Consider the following 15,370-nt stretch of genomic DNA (forward strand, 5'->3'; position numbering starts at 1 on the left):
TCTTGTCTTTTTTTTTTTTTTTAAACCGACTCGACATGGACACACATCCGTCTCAGAGCGCGTGCTACCGGGAAGCGGAGTTAGCTTTCATTTCGCAAACATACACACACACACACACACGATACGTGTTGAGAGAGGGAGAGGTAGAGAGAGAGAGGTAAAGAGAGAGAGAGAGAGAGGACAGCCTGCTGCGGTACAGCCTGTTCCCTCCCCCGGCCTGGCTCGGCACGGAACGGGTTACAGGTCAGGGTGTCTATTGGAACACAGTGTTCTCATCAACAGCGGCAGCGGTACAAGCTACAGTACAGCCGGAACATTGTGTTACTTTGTGGCCGCTTTCCAAGACCTGCCCTCGATGTTACACTGAACACCCTCCTCCCACTACGATACTCTCTCTCCCCCCCCCTCGCTCTCTCTCTCCCTCCCTCTCCCTCTCTTCTCTCTCTTCCTCCACTGTGTCATTTGGAAGTCTGAGCCCCACGCGGCCACTTCACCGGCACGTCCAAAAAGACAGCACCGGGATCAAGGTGGTGGAGGAGGAGGTGGAGGTGAGGAGAGAGAGAGAGAGAGAGAGAGAGAGAGAGAGAGAGAAAAGGGGGAGGGAGGGAGTGATAGAAGAAGAAGAGGAGGAGGAGGAAGAGGAGAGAGAGAGAGAGAGAGAGAGAGAGAGAGAGAGAGAGAGAGAGAGAGAGGGGGAGAGAGACAACAGATCCACGTAGGGAAGCACATGGACAGAACATTTAGTTCCCGGGATGTGAGATGAGAGAGGGCCGGGGCTCGAACTGAACAGACGCGGGTGAGGCAGCAGCACGGAGGCGGAGAGAAGAAGAAGAAGAAGAAGGAGAAGGAGAAGAAGGAGCGCACGGGCGACGTGAGTGTAACACGTTTTATTTCTACACCTTTTATTATTCTCCTGACTTGATGGAGGAGTTGGTGAGGACATGCGGCTCCGCGCTGGATTTGTGAATTTAATGCTTGTTATAAATACAGATCAAATAAAAGACTTATATACAAGCGTAGTTAAAGTAGCGCTGTAGAATGATTTTACTGTGTTTTTTATTTTAATTTTTTTTGTAAGTGAATGTGTCCTGTGGAAGTTGTTCGCCTTTAAGATAGAGGATGGTGTGGGGGCATTTAAGGTTACAGCTGTGTCCCACAGGGCTGTGGAAATAAGGGTTGATAAGAGTGTGTGTGTGTGTGTGTGTGTGTGTGTGTGTGCGTGTGTGTGGTACTTGGCTGTGGCTCCTGGTGGCGCTGGATGATGATGACTAGGACACCGGTTTACATCCAGAATCCCCTGAGGCTTAGGTGTATCTTCATAAATTACAGGCTGCATCACACAGCTTTCTCAGAATTGGTAACTCCACATCACAGTGTGCCGATTCTTGCTCAATTTGGAAAAGCCAGTCCGTTCGTCACAGGATGGATAATTGTAGCCTCCCAACAACATGAAATATGTTGGGTGTCATCGTGGGCTTGGAGATTTGGATGCTGAGGTGACGTGTGGTCTCCTGACGCCGAGCAGGGTTCAGACAGAGTCCCAGAGGTGAATCCAACTGACTCGGGAGTGTGTTCGATGACAGGGGAAACAACTTAGTGGCCCGGATGCGTCAACATGAAGTGTGAAGGATGACCACCTTCTGTTGTCGTCTCATGCTTTACCAGTAATAATCAATGAAACAACTTAAGTTCTCTTCCCTGCCTCCTTCTTAATGCCCTGTGATACATGTGTCACGTAAAAAAAAAGAAGAAGAAAAGCCCCCCCCTCCCCTTGCTCAGTCTCAGACAATGCTGTGCCTCAGGATGTCAGTCAGGATGGTTGGTCGGGCCGTGCACAGTGTGTTCTCACATGTTCACATGTATGAATCAGCAGCAGAACACGGACGTGAGGCAGTCGATGTGCACAGATACACTGGGTTCAGTCTGTGGATGTGGTCTTCGGTCTCATTGTGCTCTGTTCCTGCATTTCCCTGCAGGGTAACTGAGTTTAGGTACATGTTGCCTACATGCCGTCTTATCTGTGCTGTAACTCTCTGCACACGGTCTCCCCTCTTTATTGTGTTAATGGAAATCGGTTTGTCATGAGGCAAAGGCAAGAAGACAAATTGTGAAATTGACAAAATGAGTTTACTTTTGATTATATGACTTTATTCACGATGGTCATTTGTCTCACTATGGCTCCACTTGCTTCCTTGACTTGTGTTGATTGTAAATTTAATGCTATGGTTACCTTGACTATTTAAAATCTGTGTTTTCATTCAAGAAATTGAAGCTGGGTCGTACGTGAAGGGGTCAGATTGGTAAACACCATCAGGCTTTGCCAGCGGGGAACTGTGAATAGAAGGAACATTGTGTTCAGACACACACACGCACGCACACACACACACACACACACACACACACACAGACAAACACGCACACACAAATGCATACACACGCACAACGAATTACATCTAAAATGAAATCCATGAAATTCTACAGACACAGGACAAGGTGTATAAGCACAGAGGAGACGGACATTTTGTTCTGACTTGTGTTTGAGAGTCCAGTAAACGAACACTCGGTCTTTGTGAGTGATAGGAAATTGAAGAAGCAGGAAAAATTGTGCTTCTTTCATTAAGATAGATCTTTATGGGTTTTAACCCGTGGGTTAAGGCACATGGCTTCAGCTCTAGCTGTTCCCAGGATCTGACCGAGAAAACGACTTAAAATCAGTTTCTTCATTAATATTCAGTACGATGAGCTTATTGCCAAAGATGGTGCATCTCAGGCCGAGCTCTGCGGCTTAATGTTCATATTTACAGGCTCTTTAGGAACTCGGTCTCCTCGGCAGAATGTCCTAATATTTGCACATGGTCGTCAACACCATCTGGGATGTTCTGAGAGTCCGATAGGATCGCTGAGGGAAACATATTGAAAAGAGAAGCAGGTAATGAGAGCTGCCGCTGTCCTCCGTCAGAATGCTGGCCCGTGAGCAAAGTTTATAGTCTTAACCTATCTTAGTTGAAATATTAAGTGGCCACAAGAGTGCGTTCTGATCAGCACAACCTGTCCTCTCCCTCACGTTCCTGCTCAGTCTTAATGCAAATGTAAATATGATTTAAAACATTTATAAGAGATCAATGCAACAGAGAAAGTATTCTTACTCTTCTCTACTGAGGCTTAATGTAACATTATGTCCAGGGGAGGTGGCTGGGATTAAAGTGTGATCAAAATCTTTGCATTGTGGCATATCATTCACTGTTTTGTTCCTGGATATAATTTGAAAATGAGGGTTGGTTTGTTTTGGGCTTGAAACCTTTGAATCTAATGAAGTGAAGCACAAAACACTTGTTTCTAACCCACCTATATCTCATCGTAAGTGATAGATTTGACTTCATGTTACTTCATAACCTCGGCCTAACATTAGCAACATCCTGACACGCTTCCAGAACAGCTGTGATCTGATGCCATGTGAGCAAGTGCTAACGTCTCAGCTGTTACGCACATTAATAATCACCAAATAGCATGTGCCAATTGCTTAACGCAGCAAACCTTTTGATTGTCTGCGGATGAGATTATTCTGCCAGGGCAGACTTGATAGCGCCTGCAGCCACGTTTACAGAGACAGCAGAAATGTGTGTCGACACATATCGCTGCTGCAATGTAGAGAGGTACGGTTTAGCAGCTGTAGCACCAACAGGTCATAACTGTTTCACTGCTCTGGCAAAGCTGCAGGTGACACATGGATGTGTGAGACGGCAAGCAGCATCTGTCTGTCAGTATGGAGTAATACAACTGTCATGGAGCAAGAGCTGCCATTGAATGTTTGGTTAGATTGTAAACTTGTTTATGTTCTTTCATCAGTAAATCCTTGATCAAAATTTGACTCTAAATGTAGAGGGGGTTTTTTTTCTAATTCAGGCAGAGCTCTTGCAAAGACTTTAGGTTTTAAAAAAACAACAACATATGTACTTTTATAATTAAGGTATTAAAAATGATAGGAAAACTACATCAGGGATGTATCAGCAATACTATAGCTACCACTATATAACAATCACTATCTTTCTGTCTTTAATGAATGGTCAGCTTCATAATACTTTGTACCTGTTCTTCGTTGTGATAGTTCATTATTTTAATTAACATTTAACATTAGAGTTTTGGTTTCTTTTGTTGCACTAAATAAAAAAGAGGTTTTCAATTTCTCAAAGCAAGACATTTCAAAGAGCGTTAAATAGAGCCTGACTGATGATGGCTTTTTCTCGGGCCGATGACAATACTGATGTTATGTTGTAAAAAATACATACACTGTACTGCACCGTACACACACACACACACACACACACACACACACACACACACACACACACACACACACACACACACACACACACGAAGACGCCACCCCACCATTAGCTTTGACGCGTACTCTGCTGCATGTGGTGCAGACGGTGGTCCTGGGAGTATTATTAACAATGGACTCGGAGCAGGCTCTGCTGGACAATCTATGTGACAACACCTGTTTTTATAAATCATCTTTTTCAGCATCATGTATTGTTAATTCACTTTTCATATCAATGCATGTAAGAACATCATATTAGTCGATGTATCTGTGATACTTGATAGAATGAAGGGCACTAAAATGAACAATTTACCCTTCAGTCTGTTCACCTGTCGGGTATATTTAACCTGAGTATGTGTATTGAAACTGTCAAATGTCAAAATATGGTTTCAAATCCCTGCTCAAATAATGTCTTTCTTTCTTTGTCTTATTATGACATTGTTTTGAAGACATAGAAATGGAAATAGAAAAGGAATGAATCAGTTTGCGTCTTTATTTTTTTATACGCAAGAGTTAATTTGTTGGCAAGAAATTGGGAAAGTGCGAGAAAATACAATATGAAATCACTTTTGACTGAATGCTTCGATATTAATGAGGTGATTTTATACTTATTTGTGGATGACAATCTGTCACGGAAAGAAGAAAACTGTAAGAAAGGATCATTAGTTATGGATGTGAAGGCCGTAATACCATCAAAAAACCCCTCTATTAGTATTCAGTAACACAGGCTGACAGAGCCAGAGATGACAACATATCCACACGTCATCACCAGACGTCATGAAGCATGATATTAAGCCATTATATCACCGCTGAGTTGAAGGGTCGTGATCAAATGTTTTCATCGTCTTCTTCACAAACACTGAGAGAGACGAAGAGGATCTTTTTGTGATGGCGCAGCTTCATAAGCACAGTGTGAGCGCGGTCGAGCCCAAACCGTCCCATCTATACGCTGCTTTAACACATGTTAAAATGCTGTTAAGATATTGATATGAGATTCTGTCTTAGTTTGCTCTATTAAATAACAAGATGTCATTTATAACAGGTCCATAAAGTAATAGAACACACTGTTCCTCCAAGAATGAAGCACGTTAGAAAGAAAAAAACGACAAGTAAGCATCTGTAGCCTTTAACTTAGATCTACAGTTATGTAATTACTTCATCTGTGGAGGTGTGATACAGTCGGGCGATATCACAACCACACTCCAAAGTACAAATGAAGTCTACGTTAATGTGGCTCTAGCAGAATAAAACAGTAAATGTACCTTCAGTTCAATACAAGAATTTAGAGCATGTGTCCTTAAATAGCAACGGGTTATATAATGTGAAGAAAAAGTCACATTCCCTGGGCAGATATGCAAATCTTGTATTGATGCATTTTCCATATTGATCAGGTTTTTCCGGCTCAGCTCCACTAGTTACATTTATTTCATGTATTATTACCTCTTCCAAGGAGGTTATGTTTTCACCCCTGTCTGTTTGTGAACAAGATTACACATAAATTACGGCCAGCTGTTGTAAAGGACGGATTACCATGAAACTCGGTGGAAGGATGTGGAAATGCTTCAGGAAGAACCCATGAAATCTTGGTGCAGATTCGGATCAGGGATTGAATCCAGGATTTTCTTTCTTCTTATTCATGGATCTCAATGAAATTTAAGATAACTGATATTTGAGTTTGTGCAATTTAATGCTGCTTGGTTGAATTTCAGATGACTATTGGACCGTGGCAGGTGATGCATTGCTTGTCATTCTTGTTTTCGTTGTTTTAAGTTTGTTCTACAAGGAAAACCTGAGTCATCATGATGTGGTATTAATAGTGCTCATGTCACTGACACATAGATGTGTGTTCACATTTTTTGTTGCAGTGTTACCGTGTAACGCCCTAGTGCAGAAATGACCACTGATCAGGATTTACCTATGGATGCCCAGTCAGCCACAGCCATATTTGCGGCGAAGGGCATTGATATAACACCCAACAAAGACCAAGGAGTCATCAAGGTATTTAACCCTTTTACATTTTTACGTCCCTACACATGACATGCATGATTCTTTTGTGTTTGTTGTTGCTGGCTCCTATTTCTTTTATTTTCTCTGTGAAAATGCTGGAATTTCGTCTTGTTTCGCAGGTTGTGAAGCGTCCAGGATTAGATGGAAACCAACCGATGATTGGAGACAGAGTGACTGTACACTACACTGGAAAGCTGCTCACAGGGAAGAAGTTTGACTGCAGTCGAGATCGTAAAGAACCTTTTTGCTTCAATTTGGGAAAAGGTGACTTCATGCATGACTGTCAAACCTGATGATGTGCTAATGTTGCCTCTTAAGGGAATAGCTGGATATTTTGGAAACATCCTTATTTTAAGAATTGACCCCACTCTCATGATTGTTGAGTAAAAACGAACATCTGGTACTTTTAAGCCCTTTTCAAATGAGTTGTGGTGTCTGTGGATCTCCAGTTTCAATGTGTTTTATGTCAAATAGCATGTTTGCCAGACATAAAGAGGGGAGCAATGGACACAGAGTAGGCTACAGCAACTAGGAGTATATAGCATATGGCATAAAAACCTATGATGCATCCAATAAAAGTTTCTGATGCTGTTGCAGGTTGGCATTTGTACAGTATTTTGAGTAGGATATAGAATTATTATACTATATATTCACAACCTAAATAATGAACTGAAAAAGGCTCCTCGCTGCAGGTTTAAATATTATTTGTTTAATCTGTACAAAAAGTTAAAACACCAAGTTGTGGTGTAGTATACTTTGATGTTTAAGGCATTTATGTTACATCTTTGTTTTTTGGAAAGTTATGGACACAAGCCCCTTCATCTTGTTTCCATACTTTATGCTAAGCTAAGCTACCTGGCTGTTGGCTTCAGCTTCTTAACAGAATCTTAACTTGCCACCAGAAAGAACATTTCCCGAAATGTTTGACTATCCTTTAAATACATTTCTGTATTTCTCTCTCTTTCCTCGACGAATATTCATACATTCAAATTACAAACTTGGCCGGTGTGTTGTTGAGGAGTCAAGGGACCCCATTGTTGACTGAGTTACCAGTTATTGTTCTTATCGTACTTGTTTTTCTTTTTAATTTATAAACTCCCAGGACAAGTCCTAAAGGCGTGGGACATCAGTGTGCTGTCCATGCAGGAAGGAGAGGTGTGCACGTTACTGTGTAAACCAGAATACGCTTATGGATCTTCTGGAAGTCCCAACAAAATCCCTCCCAACTCCCTCATAGTGTTCGAGGTAGGTGTGCCATGACAGCTGACATTTTGTGCCAGAGATTTAGGGCTGTGTGCCAGAAAGAGTTTTGTGTTTGTCAGTCTTAACAGTTGGTTTGGAGTTCAATTCTGGTTTTCTCCGTCCTCTTGATGAACAATCTGCTTCTGCTCCACAAGTTAAACCCCTTGGAAAATCTTAGTCATAAAAATATACTATTATATATTGTATCAACAGCTTCTATAAGCAGGTGTTGAGTGTGATCATTTATCATGTCCTGTGCAGGTTCATGAGTTATTTTTAACAGAGGTATTGAATGTTGGGTAACAATAACTACTCTTATTTAGCATTTTTAAGCAGTATATAGATACATTCTGAGAAACAGTTTACATGCATTCTAATGTAGTTGTTAAAGTTTTTAGGAAGGGATTATTTTAAAACTTTATAATTGGAGACAAATGTATAAACAGATAAATAATCACTATACATGTCTTCAAAGAAGAATATTTTTAATTGAATGCTGCAGTGATAATCAACACAGTCTTGGTTTTGAATATGTTTCCCAGTGTAAATAACATATAGCTTAGCTTGCAATATGTTGCAGTAGTTATACTTGTAGGCTGATGGCGAACTGCCAGAGTGGAATAAGATGTTTTCTTAAGCCACTTAAGGGGAAATAAAAGGGATACAATTGATGTTTAGTGGTTAGATAGCTGAGAGGGATCTGATTATCTTAGCTGACTACAACATTATGTTTGTTTTGCCCTATGAGAGATATAAAGGATAGCATATACAAGAGTGCCTGGTTTATTCATATCGTATCTTCATTAATCATTATTTCTTTTTTTATCGTGTGTGATGACTCCTACTTGTTTGTTTTTCAGTCTTGTGTAGAATAATGATTTAATAACTTCTTACAACAAAAACAGATGGAGCTGCTCAAGTTCGAAGGAGAGAAGCTCACAGATGACGGCGGCATCATTAGAAGAATAAAGGTCAAAGGGGAGGGATACACAAATCCCAATGACGGAGCAACTGTAAAAGGTAACAGCCTTCTTTGCTTCGAGGACAGATGTTGATTTTGTGCCAGTTTTGCCAAACAACACCAGCAAGCTTAACGGTTGCGTCAGAAGTGAAACTGTGTCGTAATTTGCGCCGCGTGTCCCACAGTGCACCTGGAGGGGAGCTGTGGTGGTCGACTGTTTGACTGCAGGGACGTCACCTTTGTTGTCGGTGAGGCTGAAGATAAAGGCATTCCTCTGGGAGTCGACCGAGCCATGGACAAGATGCAGAGAGGAGAGTGCTGTGTACTTTACCTACAACCAAAGTGAGTCAATTAAAAGGAATCTTGACATGTGATCCTTCTCACTTCTTTTGCTCTCTCATGGCACTTATGTGAGCCAGTTACAGTAGGAAGATTTCTGAGCGAGTAGGCGTATCGATGGCGTTTCTAACATGAAACCGGAAGAATACAAACATGTCAGTATGAAAAAGAGGGGCCGTACACGTAGAGGAAGCAGACGACCTGAAAATATGATGAAATCCGCGAGCTTTTGGCGATAAGGGCGGACGCCGATGTGGATGTGTTGTAAAGAAAAACACTGTGTTTTCCACAGCCTTCCGCATTCTCAACCCAGACGCCACAACTTGCCTGAACGCTCCGGATATTTTCCTGTTGTTGTGAAAACGTTTAACTCGGACCATTGCCTGCTGTATTCTTCATATGTTTAAGGAAAAACTCTGGAGAATGTCTGTACTTAAATTATCAAGAGCGAAATAACTTAAAACGAATAGAAACATCCTGTGTGATTTTTACTCAATATATATTGTTAAGTATTACATTGTTATATTATTAATATTGAGCAATGAAGGGATAGACATTTGGCAGTCGTGAATGATCTAAGCTCTTGGAGAAACACAAACACGTTAAACAAATCTGGGGTGGTTTTCCCAGACCTCATCTTATTTTTTCTCTTATTAAAAAAACATTTAACTGAAATAACAAAGGGAGGGATTAGAATTTGTAAGAAACTATAACAAGACACAAAAAAGTGTCAAAACCACATCATTATTCCCTTAACCCCACCCACAACAAACCTCCCCTTCATGCCCTCGGGCCAAACAATACAAAGCACTGGTGATAAGTACCAGGAACATCAGAGCAGTTGCAAACCATGCCTCATGTTCATGCCAGCACGTAGTCAATGTACACAGAGACAAATCTGACAGAGGAAAATAAAGACACACTAACGACGAGGAAAAACCATAATGCTTCTCCAGCTTAAACAAATCTCCATTCATCTCAATGGGAAATACTTCTTCCAATGCAAGTTCTGACAGCAGTTTAACCTTTATTTCGAAAAACTGACTCACTCTCACTCAAATGTATCTTCTTTATTTCACACTATCAATGAATACATTATTTTTTTTCTAATGCCTTGAATATGGCCTCTTTAGTTGCACCTGTTAATAAGTACATACCAGCTCTGCTCTATATTAAAACCCATATGGTACAGATTCATGATGGATATATTTAGAAGTGTGTGTGTGTGTGTGTGTGTGTGTGTGTGTGTGTGTGTGTGTGTGTGTGTGTGTGTGTGTGTGTGTGTGTGTGTGTGTGTGTGTGTGTGTGTGTTAAAAGCAACTGTTCTCTTGTGTGATGAACCTCTTTCCAAGAATCTCTCCATTAAAATGTGCGAGGGTTCCAGTTGACTGTTGACAGCGGATTCAATCTTTGAATCCAGTTTGACTGTTGGACATGTCGATGTGAAGTTTTAAGAAAACAATGCTTCTGTGTTTCTAAATGTTCTCGTGCTTTTACAGGTATGGATTTGGAAGCGAAGGTAAATCAGAGTGCAAAATTGGACCAGACAAAGACCTTGTTTACGAAGTTTCCCTCAAAGAGTTTCAAAGTGTGAGCTCTCTTTCTAATTTTCATGGTTTGAGTAATATATTATATATCCTATATTTTATTCAACATGTGTGTTATTTTGGGTAAATCTGCCTTAGACAAACAACTGTGTTTACTCACTTTGTGTGATTCTCACTTTGTTTCCAAAAGGCTAAAGAATCCTGGGAAATGGATTTGATTGAAAAGCTGGATTTGGCTGGTGGAGTGAAGCATAAAGGGAATCAGTATTTTAAGGTATGTTTCCCACATGGATCATTTAAAAGCTCTGCCGGGGGAAGTTGTGTTGTTGTTGCTGTTTGTCTCTCTGTTTGCTGGATTATGTAAAAACTACAAAACATGAATCTTGGTTGAAGCGGGGCTTATGGGCCAAGGAAAATAATATTTCATTTGGGCAGGAATCTGGACAAAGGGGAAAATCCAGGAATTTTTTATCACCTTCTTTAATAATTTGAGATGGGGCGTTTTTTCACAATTTTCCTAGAGAAAATGAAGGGGACTGATATTTAGGATTTTTGGTAATTCTGTGCGGATCCAAATAGAATCAGGAATTATTGAATTTAAACGTGGTTTGACGAGGGGCCTGTTGGACCTTGGCAGAGGTCTGAGTGCCACGACAAAGGATTTTTCTTCTTGTTTACACTTTTTCTAAGATCCCATTACCATCCTCTATCAGGCTGGGAGAATCTTCCAGGCCATCATCCAGTACCAGCGCATTGTTTCCTGGCTGGAGATGGAGTGTGGTACAGGGATGGATCAGCAGAAGAAGATACAAGACGTTATTATGACGGCCTACCTTAATCTAGCATTGTGTTTCCTGCGGATAAAGGAGTTCTCCCAAGTAGTGGAGAACTGCAACAAGGTGAGAGCAGCATGCGCCTAATGATTGTCCACAATGAAAGTGTCTCTTTGTAGCTGCTGTTCTTCTGCACATTTTCATAACCAATCCCTGTGGGTGCTCTTGTTTTGTGTGTTTAAGGTGATTGAGATTGAAGAGCACAACGAGAAGGCTCTGTATCGTCGCGGGGAGGCACGACTCCACCGCAACGAGTTCATCTTCGCTTTGGCAGACTTTCAGCTAGTGCTTCAAGTCAACCCCTTGAATCGAGCGGCTCGTGCTCAGATTTCTCTCTGTCAGAGCAAGATGAAGGAGCATCACGAACAGGACAAGAAGACCTACGCTAACATGTTCCAGAAATTTGCTGAACGGGACGCCAAGGTCTGTAAAGTCACTTTTCTGACATGTTTTTTTGTTTTTCTCTTTTCTTTTTTTCACTTTAATTATTGGAAATAATTATTGCTATTACACCAAAGTCACGCACACATGACTGATAGAGTCACTTATTTGTGGCCTTTTAAGGAAGTGGTTAGGTTTTATTGCTCACCAAAACAGTTCTCATACTGTTTTATAATTTTTTTTAATTAATGACTTTCTACCAAGGCCCCAGAATTATTTATCCCTATTGGAGTAAAACCATTTATTATGGTTGTCCTGAAGTGCAAATCACAGAAAAACATAAGAACAACACAACAATTGTGTTTTCTTATTTGTTGTTGTGTTGTCTTATTTGCCTTTTTGTTTTATCCCAGCTGGTTTAATAATTGCTTTTTCATCTTTCAGTTAGTTTTGATAGTAAAGTGTTGCACTGCATTGTCCTCCTGTGTATCACTGGGCTTTCTTTAGTGATACACTTCTGACCTCTAGTGGTGATTGATAGACTTGTTGACACAACATGTCACTAAAACAACTTATGGATATTAACATCCAATCATATGGATATATTTCAGTTTTTTTAATTGATTTGACTGAGGTCATACTTTAACTTTTTAATTGATTGAATATTTAAGTGAATTCTGATGAAGTTTCACGGGACATGTGGACATGTTTCAGAATTTGTCTGAAACACTTGTCTTTCATACAGACTGGGAAACCGAAGAGGAGGCGGAATGAGAGCACGAGGAGCAGCATGAACGGAGAAGTGGGAATCAAACGACGGCGGAGTAGTCAGGACTGCCCGTCGTACCAGTGACACTTGAAAGGGGGGGAAAGACAAGCCTCCTTTTGCTTTCCAAGCCCAGGCAGCAGAGGCAAGGACAAAGTCAAATAAAAGCCTCTAATCCAAACCTTTTTATCCCAAAATCCAGCGTCACCATTCCTGCATATAAAACAGAGTGTAAGCAGGAACATTTCCAAGCCAAACAGCGTCTCTCCTGTCACATGGACCGTGCTACTGCCAGGACGCTCATCCCTGTGGATTTAGTACAGCAGAATCAGTGACTTAAGATGGTGAGCTCTTCTAGCCCCGTTAAAATATATAAAGTTTCTCCAAAAACACAGAGGAGTTCCACTTCCCTTGTCTTTAGGCTGTGTATAGCTGAGATGTGCCTCCACAGTGTGTTTCTGATTCCAAAACTGCACTGTCAGACTTATATTTGGTATTAAGCCTTTACTTGGGCAGCTGCATGCATGTGTCACAAGATGTTTGGGATTCAGACTTGAAACTTTGCAATTTTTTGTTTTTTATGTGCACTATGTACTTTGGATATAAGGTGTTAAAACATCCCGACAGATCATTGGTGTGTTAGAGGAGAACACAATCAATTCTAAGACGTAAGAAAAGTAAATAATCATCAATGTTTTGCTTCGACATTGTATAGACATTCAAACAAACCTGAAATCATTTAATGATGGGAAATACAGAAAAAAGACAAATCAAGAACTTACCAAAATTAAAATCTCCTTCACACACGAACCTTCAGTATCGTGAAAAATAACTGAAATGTTCCTCCTCGTGTTTCCAATCAGCAAACAGCAGAAGCAGAGAGGAGAAACGGAAAAAAGCACAAACTACAAACATATTTACTGTGTTTAGTAAGCGAATACCTATAAAGGTTAAATATTTTTTTAATGCCTATAAAAGAACTGTTGGAAAGATTATTTACAGAAATACAATTCAAATTTAGCAGTTTGTTTTTGGGCAAGGACGAGGCATTGTTTCTGGCTTGAGTTAGACCATGGTTGTGCATGCACTAAAATAAGTTATTCATGAATACATGCATGATGGGCCATTATTCATTTGTTGTACTGTTATATTTTGTCTTTTTAAAACACAGAAGGCAGCAAAAACAGCAGATGATAGACGTCTATGGGCATGATAACAGAAAAAAACAAACATAATCTATATGGACTGATTACATTTTAAACCGAAGGCAGCTTAAAAATCCTTAATAAATATAAAACGCAACTGTCAAACGATATATATATATATATATATATATATATATATATGCGTTGATCTATCGCTTAACAGCACAGCAATGATTGTCAGCGCATACACACTTTTAATCAAACAAGTGAACGCATGCTGCTTTACCTTTACTGTCAGAAAATGTATCATCTGATTCAATCTTACCTCGAAGAGAAGGCATTTGATCCTAAAATCAGCCCCAACCCCACCGTCGTGTTCGACAGGACGGACCCCCCCGGTGTTGTCTCTGTGCGTGCAGGCGGGAGACGGACACACAAATCACAACTAAGCTTTAAAAACTTCAGAACCACAGATTTTCTTTCAGTCTTTCACAAATTTCACAATTTTCTTTCAACTCTGGTAATGTGATCAACTCCATAATTTCACATCGGTGCCGTTCTTTTTTGTTTTTGCCTCAGTCCCAGAAAAGGTGTCTCTTGATTTCACTGCATCTATTTTGTGTTTTTTTTTTTATTTTAATTTTTTAAACGTGTGAATGTCAGTGGATAGTGGACAATGATGCACTTTGGTGACTGTAAAACCAACACTTATCTTTCATGAAAATGTCTGGATCAAATCCGGACAATAATCTCAAGATGTTTTATAATGATCGGTTGGTTCAGAATGAAAACCTTAGCTGTCTTAAATATTTTGTGTAAAATGTCAACCGTGTGTATGTGTGTGTGTTTAATATATATATTGTTGTATGCTAGCAAGGTTTTTAAACTGCTTGTTGCTAAATGTTTTCAAGTACTGCTGGCTCTGAACATTCAAACATTTTGTACAGTGGAAATGAGCATGAAGTACTTTTTTCCTTAGGCGATTATACAGACTATTTATCCCCCTCTGCTGACTGCAGATAGATTTACAGGCCTCTTACTGCTACTTTCATCACTTTGTAAATTTCAGGAATATTTTTGGGGAGCTTTGACAACAACAAGCAGGACAACATGCAGTGGGTTCAACTGCAGCCTGACTGATGTGAGCTTGGTTTTATTAGAAAGTGAAGTGTTACTGTTTGTCATATAAAATGTTTTAAATGTATTCAAAAGATCATTGCCCTGTACAGCAAAGTGTGAGCATTGTTTTAAACCAGCATTTATGCAAAAGAAATATTTTCAGACAAAAAAACACAAGGTACCTTTGTTCATGTCTTCTTTATATAGTTTTTATTTTTTTGCACTTTGAAAGCATTAAATAAATGCAAGAGTTGCATTTAAAGAAATATGTTATTATTCAAGTTAGAGGCCACTATTTTACAGTAAAATATCTTCAGACATTGCTTTTGCCATTACAGCAATATTGTCATAAAAATTGTTAAATATGAAAAAACATGGAGTTTTTGAGAGAAAGATTTGAAATCTTAAAGAAATTGAGTATGAGTTGACGTGTAGACTAACAGAACTGCATTTTATAACATCTATCCAATATATAATGGCCATTTTCTTAATTGCTTGACTTTACATCTCTTTCCTGAAATATCACATCTATTGGTCTAAATACATTTGTATTATAACAAATATAAATTAAAGTTGTATTCTTTCATCACTGTATTTTAATGGTACACATATTCCAACTTGAATACAACTTTTGACTTTGCAGATCTTAAACATTGACAGTGTTCTCATTCAGGTTTAACACATTGATCCTCTCATGTCATGTGTACAA

At 39.9% G+C, this 15,370-nt stretch overlaps 1 protein-coding gene across 2 annotated transcripts; it reads left to right on the forward strand.

Annotated features, from left to right (window-relative positions):
- The first annotated feature begins 449 nt into the window (after positions 1-449).
- Positions 450-15,247, forward strand: fkbp5 (FKBP prolyl isomerase 5). 2 transcript variants are annotated; one of them, XM_035151616.2, is made up of 11 exons: positions 450-871; positions 6,187-6,319; positions 6,448-6,592; positions 7,431-7,573; positions 8,476-8,590; positions 8,717-8,873; positions 10,370-10,460; positions 10,608-10,691; positions 11,131-11,316; positions 11,434-11,673; positions 12,346-15,247. In XM_035151616.2, exons 2-11 carry the CDS (start codon positions 6,215-6,217, stop codon positions 12,403-12,405), a joined length of 1,326 nt encoding a protein of 441 aa, XP_035007507.1. In that variant the 5' UTR covers positions 450-871; positions 6,187-6,214; the 3' UTR covers positions 12,406-15,247. The 2 variants fall into 2 exon arrangements, with proteins under 2 accessions (XP_035007507.1, XP_035007506.1); XM_035151615.2 differs by having other exon boundaries at positions 457-871; positions 12,377-15,247.
- The last annotated feature ends 123 nt before the right edge of the window (positions 15,248-15,370 follow it).

The sequence above is a fragment of the Hippoglossus stenolepis genome, chromosome 3 (genome assembly GCF_022539355.2).
Source record: "Hippoglossus stenolepis isolate QCI-W04-F060 chromosome 3, HSTE1.2, whole genome shotgun sequence".
Taxonomy (NCBI): Eukaryota; Metazoa; Chordata; class Actinopteri; order Pleuronectiformes; family Pleuronectidae; genus Hippoglossus; species Hippoglossus stenolepis.

What these genes read in the sequence shown, in the direction of transcription:
- fkbp5 (XM_035151615.2), top strand. Translation starts at nt 6,215, where the DNA reads ATGACCACTGATCAGGATTTACCTATGGATGCCCAGTCAGCCACAGCC. An exon ending in TTGCTTCAATTTGGGAAAAG is followed by an intron (nt 6,593 to 7,430) that starts GTGACTTCATGC and finishes ATAAACTCCCAG; the next exon opens with GACAAGTCCTAAAGGCGTGG. An exon ending in CCCTCAAAGAGTTTCAAAGT is followed by an intron (nt 10,461 to 10,607) that starts GTGAGCTCTCTT and finishes TGTTTCCAAAAG; the next exon opens with GCTAAAGAATCCTGGGAAAT.